At 30.1% G+C, this 6,334-nt stretch overlaps 1 protein-coding gene across 1 annotated transcript; it reads left to right on the top strand.

Moving 5' to 3' along the window:
- The first annotated feature begins 5,251 nt into the window (after positions 1 to 5,251).
- On the top strand, positions 5,252 to 6,096 carry LOC111615268 (jerky protein homolog-like). Its single transcript, XM_023356678.1, has 2 exons — positions 5,252 to 5,585; positions 5,666 to 6,096. The coding sequence occupies exons 1-2, from the start codon at positions 5,252 to 5,254 to the stop codon at positions 6,094 to 6,096; spliced, it is 765 nt and encodes a 254-aa protein (XP_023212446.1).
- The last annotated feature ends 238 nt before the right edge of the window (positions 6,097 to 6,334 follow it).

Below are 6,334 nucleotides of genomic sequence, written 5' to 3'. Positions count from 1 at the left end.
ACACACAAAACATAATGTGTGCTACAAACTTTTGACTGGCCTATGTTGTATAAGTGCTGAATGACTCAGCAGGGCAGCCTTCAGATTGGCACTAATTTTAACTATTATGATAAATAAAACTATGTTTTTATATTGGAACATGGTGTATACTGCTTAAAATATTTAAATAGTTCTCACCTGTTAACGTGTAATAAACATGCTATCACATGTTTACAAAAACCAGACAGCCCCACTTTGCATGTGCATTCTCCCTGTAATTGAGATATATTAAAATGCCAATATCTGAGATTGCAACACTAAAGCAACAACATGAACTTCATTGTTGTTGTTAGAGTTTAATCCACAAAATACAATGTATCCAGCATTCAAAACAGCTTCACCTTCTACAAGACAACGTTTCCTGTCGCCGATATAGTCTAGAATTTGACATAAATTCAATGATTTGTTCTTCATTTGGTCCTCGCNTTCAACAAAAGTTTTTCAAATTCAAAAACATATTCCTGACTATTTCTGTAATGGAATATATAGCTTGAAAGAAAAACATATAAAATAATAGAATTTCAATTTTGACTTATTATTACTTTATTTTAACAAAAGAAAACAACATAAATTAAGAACTTTAATGCTACTGTATAAAAAAAATTAATTAAATGGAAAATAATTGATATTATACACACTTTTATTATTGTTATTTTATTTAGTTATTGAATTTCATTAAACTTAATTTACTAAGAACAGAGGATATATACATATATAAATACATATATAACTGAAGTAAGTCTATTTTACAAGTTTAATGTTTAATGAATGCTTAATTTATGCATATTGTATTCAACATTTACATAGTTTACAATATACCTGATCTGCTTTTATTAAACATTAAACATTTATATAGAATATTTAACCATTATACTTTTGTTTAATTTTTATTATAAGTTTTCAAGTTAAGAAACAAAATTTTTCTTTAATTCCAAGAAAGAATCAGAGAAAAAACCAAAATAACTGTAATTGGTTGATTTAACTTCAATGCATCTAATTATACTGTAACTGTCATACAAAGGATAACATAATAGTTAGATTTTTTATTTTAAAAATTTATAATTCTATGTTTGTATAATGACAACCTTTTATGCAAGAAAAAATATACTTTATTTAGAGAACTGATATAAATTAATTTTGAATAATAATTTCCAATTAAAAAAAACCAGAACTAACAACATTGCATATTAAACCTACCCATTAGAACAATCAAAATATTCCCTTTTGCTGTTTTCTTCTACTTTTAATCTTAACCCTAAGTAATTCAAAATTATTGGTTAATTCTGAATTATTTAGGGTTAAGTTATAAAACCTTAAAATCAAATCTAAGCTAACTCGGGGCTGAATTCCCAATATTTCTGAAAATTATTTCTTTTCACTTAATAAATTATTTATTATAGTAGAGCATTGATTATTCGAATGCCAATCAACTGAAATGTCAGTTAACCGAAAGCGTTCCAGTTGCACTGTGTCGTGCTGAATCGAACGTTTTTGATACTAAATTAACTTCTAAAGTATAATTTTTTTTGTTTTTATATTTTTCAATATATTTATTTTGTTTGTACAAAATAAAGAAATAATTTTTAACAACACAATAGCCACGATTATTATTATAAAAATTTTCATTAGGCTTGACATCGACGAAAATTCAATGCAAAGCGACATGCAATGGAGAAAAATTTAAACACGGGATATATTACTATACTATTATTGGGATATACTAAGACGAGGTCTGTTCAAAAAATGCATAGACTGTTTGAATTGCGTGGCTCCAGTTGGTTCCAGGACAATCTACTTGGTGTTGCTAGGTCTGTACAGATCGTCTGTACAGGCCGAAGAATACGATCGAAAACGTTTGTTTTTTCGAATGAATATTTTACTGGTTACTCAAAGGTTTATAGTGAATCCATTTTATAGATCGTCTGGTGATAAAGCCGTTTCCCGATTATAGATATCTTTATTTGTTGATTAGTTAAGCGGTTTTTAGTGAAGTGCAATATTTTCGTTTGTCGGATTTCAGAATGAATGACGTAATGGAGCAACGACTTGCTGCGAAATTTTGTGTTAAACTTGGAAAATCTGCGACTGAAACATTTGCTATGCTCAACACAGCTTATGGTGATGTTGCTATGAAGCATACAGCATGTTTGAAGTGGTCCCCAGACCCAAAAAAGCTCACCAAGTTCAATCCAATGTCAAGGTGATGCTGACAGTTTTTTTTGATGCTAAGGGTGTTGTTCATCATGAGTACCTCCCCAAAGCTCCACAGTGAACCAGACTTACAACATTAAAATTCTGAAACGTCTGAGGGACGCCATCCATCACAAAAGGCCAGAAATGTGGAGGAGTGGCGACTGGCTTCTCCATCATGACAATGCTCCAGCCCATTCAGCCCTCAGAACTTGAGTTTTTGGCCAAACACTCGATCACTGTTCTTCCCCACTCCCTACTCACCTGACCTTGCTCCTTGTGACTTTTTCTTGTTCCCCAAACTCAAAAGACCCTTGAAAGGAAGAAAATTTGTGACAATTCCCGAGATTAAGGCAAATGTGACAAAAGCACTGAAAGACATTACAAAAGAAGCATACCAGGACTGTTTCAACAAGTGGAAACACCGTTAGGATAAATGTGTGTGTTGGGAAGAAGAGTACTTTGAAGGGGACCCAGACATGTAACTTCTACCTAAAGTACATTTTGTTTTATGATGTCAATCTGTGTATTTTTTGAACAGACCTCATATTCTATATTGATAATGTATTTTTTCATACATAATTGGTTATCTGAAAAATTGATTTTCCAAACAATCCCAGTCCCCAATTGATTTGAATAATCAACACTCTACTGTATTTTATTTTAGTTTAAAACATATCTAGTAATATTCAGTTATTTTTATTCATCACAGCAAAAACTGGTATACTAAAACAACAATAACAACAAAGAAAACAACAATAACAACAAAAAAACCCAATAAGTACTAAAATTTACTTATACTAACATTTTCATTCATTTATAATGAACAAAATATTAGTCTAAGTAAATTTTAGTACAGTAGAGCATCTATTATCCGACTCAATTGGGGACTTGGGTTGGTCGGATAACTGAAAAAAATCGGATAATCGAAAAGATTGAAAAAATACATTATTAATATAGTATATTAGCATATTAGTATATCCCATGTAATTAGTATATTAGTATATCGCTATTAACATACTTCACGTTGAATTTTCATCAATGTTAAGCCTAACAAAATTTTTTTAAAATAATAGTCGTAGCTATTGTATCATTAAAAAATATTTTAAAATTATTTTATTGCTCACAAAACAAACGACCACTCATAGTTAGAAAATTAAATCTCGTTTAAATACTGGCCTCCCTTTCACGGTCTAGCCAGTGTTGCCAGCTAAAACACGCAAAAATTTAACAAAAATAATATTAAAGTAGCCAAGACATAGCCAAATATTGTAGTGCTACATCACTAGTGGGCATTTGAAATTTGCCGTCTAGAACGGTCAGTTAACTGATGTGATGGTTAATTGGGGATCAGATAATCGATGCTCTACTGTTCTTATTTGCTGATTTTTTTGGATGTTGTGATGTTATTTGTATTCAAAGATTTTTCTTCATTTGTTCATTTTTAACATACTGTTAGAAAAATGCATTGCTATAATATTAAGAAAAGACAAGAAAACTTTCATAGAAATGAAAAAAAATTTATTAATCAAATTAACAATGAACATTAATTAAAGATTACATATGTAATAAATAATAATTACATACATATATTATTTAATATAAAATTTTTTTATTTAATATCAATATTTGCTACTAATACAGAAGATGGGAAGTCTGATGGTAAACTCACAATATTTAAATTAATGTTAAAGAGCATTATTCTTAAAATATTGATAACACTTAAAGTTTAAAAAAATATATTTTTTATATTAATATAAATACCTTGTCTATGTATCATGCCACCATGCATAATGCGGGCAACTATACACCTTCCAGTTTCATCCAATTTAAGTGTTATACCCTTTTTAAAAAGAAAATATATTATTAAAAAATTTAACTATCAAGGATTTTAAAAATTTTTAATAAATATTTATTAAAAATTTTTAATAAATATTTAACTGTGGAATCTCATTTCTGAATATTTTTATTTTTGTAAGTGTTTAACAATTGGTTACATTTCAACAAAAACCAAAATATAACTAATTTCAATTCAGTTTTGAAAATGATACAGTGCACCTTTGTTATAGTGCTGCTCACTATATCGTGCACTCTGTTATAGTGCGGGCGATGTTTGCACATCACATTTGTGAAGCTCAAACACATTTATACAGGTCCATGTGGTGTTAGTGAGTAGCGAATTTTATTGTTACTGCTTATTGAGTAATTGTGTATGTATTATTGAGTTCCTGCATCTATTTTGAATAGTGTTTAATTATTGTATGCATGATGAGTAAAAGAAAAGCTTACAGTGTGAAAGAAAAGCTTGACATTATCGCTAAAGTAAAGAGCAGAGTTTCGAAAGCAAACATAAGTAGAGAATACAGCATACCTGAAGGAACTGTAAGGGGTTGGATGGCAGAGGAGACAAAACTGAATTCATTTGTTGATAAGCTTGACCAAGATACTGGGCTTACTTGAAAAAAGACAAGACTTGGAAAAAATCAAAATGTTGACAATTGCCTCTATGCATGGTTTATGCAAAAACGAAGTGAAGGTATTCCCGTGTCTGGAACTGCTTTAAAGATGCAGACTAAAAAATTCCATGTAAGCTTAAAAGCAGAAGGAGATTTTAAGGCTTCTGATGATTGATTGTGGTGTTGGCAAAAATGACATGACATCTTCCAAATTTCTATTTCTGGTGAAGCCTAGTTATATTGAAGACACTGCAGAATTTTCCAAACAGTTCACAATTTCCATTAAGAAAGAAGGGTATAAGGGTGATGCACAAGTTTATAACTGTGATGAGACTGCATTATATTACAAAATGTTGCCAAATAAAATCTTAAATCTAAAAAGTAACCCACAAAAGGCAGGATTAAAACTAAGCAAGGAAAGGATAACAGCTTTATTTTGTGTAAATAAAGCTGGTAATCACAAGTTGACGCCACTCATTATAGGTAAAAGTCAAAACCCACAATGTTTCAAGTGAATAAATATAAAATCTCTGCCAGTTGTTTATAAAAACAGCATAAAAGCTTGGATGACTTCTAACATATTTCATGACTGGTTTCACAATTCCTTTGTTCTCTCTGTGCAAAAATTTCTGAGAGGATTGAGTCTAGATCCAAGAGCTTTGCTTCTCTTAGATAATTGCCCAGCTCATCCAACGGCTGATAACCTTGTGTCTGATGATGGTAATATAAAAGTAATGTGTCTTCCAAAAAATACTACTGCTCTTATTCAACCCTTAGATCAAGGCATTATTAGTGCTTTCAAAACAAATTACCAAAGAGAAATGATGAAGTCATTATTAGCATCAGACATTGACATCAACATATTTTTTTTTAAAATGGATCTCAAAGACGTGTCCTACAGTATTAGACTTGCATGGCAAGCAATCACATCAGAGACAATTAGAAACTGTTGGAAAAATTAAATGAATCTAATAACCAAGTTGATCTCGACGAAACAACAACACATTCAGATTCAGCTTCAGATATTATTTTCACTGAGGTTGAAATTTCTCATATCTGGGAAATATTGAATGAGCCAGAAATAACTAATGATTCTTTGACTGATTGGTTAGATGAGGAAGCCAGAGAAGATATTTGTCAGAATATTAATGATGAAATGATTATCGAATCCATTTGCAGTGACGAAGATTGTCAAGAAGAAACAGAAGATGATGAAGAAAGTGCCAGTGAGATAGCTGATATACCGCCAACAACCAAAGAAGCAATAACAGCCATGGAAACTGTTATAAAATGGGCTGAATCAAAAGAAAATATTAACAGTGTCAGATTGTTGATATTAGCATCTTTCAAAAGGGAAATGATACAGAAGTTATCAAAAAGCAAACAAACAAAAAATTACTCACTTTTTTAAGTGATGTTTTGTAATTGAAATGATGTCGAATACATAGATATTAGTCAAGTTACAGATAGTGTTTGTTTTTACATACAGTACCATAGTTTCAAGCATACCTTATGTACGTAAATAAAATAATACATATATAGTATGTACATATTAAGATGTATAACTATGTTATGTAAATTTTAATAAAATACTTAATAAATAAATTGTTTTTTTTATTAAAATACATAATATGTATGTAGTTGATGGG

This window comes from Centruroides sculpturatus, unplaced genomic scaffold (assembly GCF_000671375.1).
Source record: "Centruroides sculpturatus isolate CEXI.00-Female unplaced genomic scaffold, Cexi_2.0 scaffold1846, whole genome shotgun sequence".
Taxonomy (NCBI): Eukaryota; Metazoa; Arthropoda; class Arachnida; order Scorpiones; family Buthidae; genus Centruroides; species Centruroides sculpturatus.
The sequence above is the reverse complement of the archived record's forward strand: the minus strand, read 5'-3'. Positions and strand labels throughout refer to the sequence as shown.

Excerpts from the sequence above, each read along its gene's own strand:
- LOC111615268 (XM_023356678.1), top strand. The coding sequence starts at position 5,252 with ATGACTTCTAACATATTTCATGACTGGTTTCACAATTCCTTTGTTCTC. Across the intron at positions 5,586-5,665 it reads TCTCAAAGACGTGTCCTACA|TTGATCTCGACGAAACAACA; the intron begins GTATTAGACTTG and ends CTAATAACCAAG.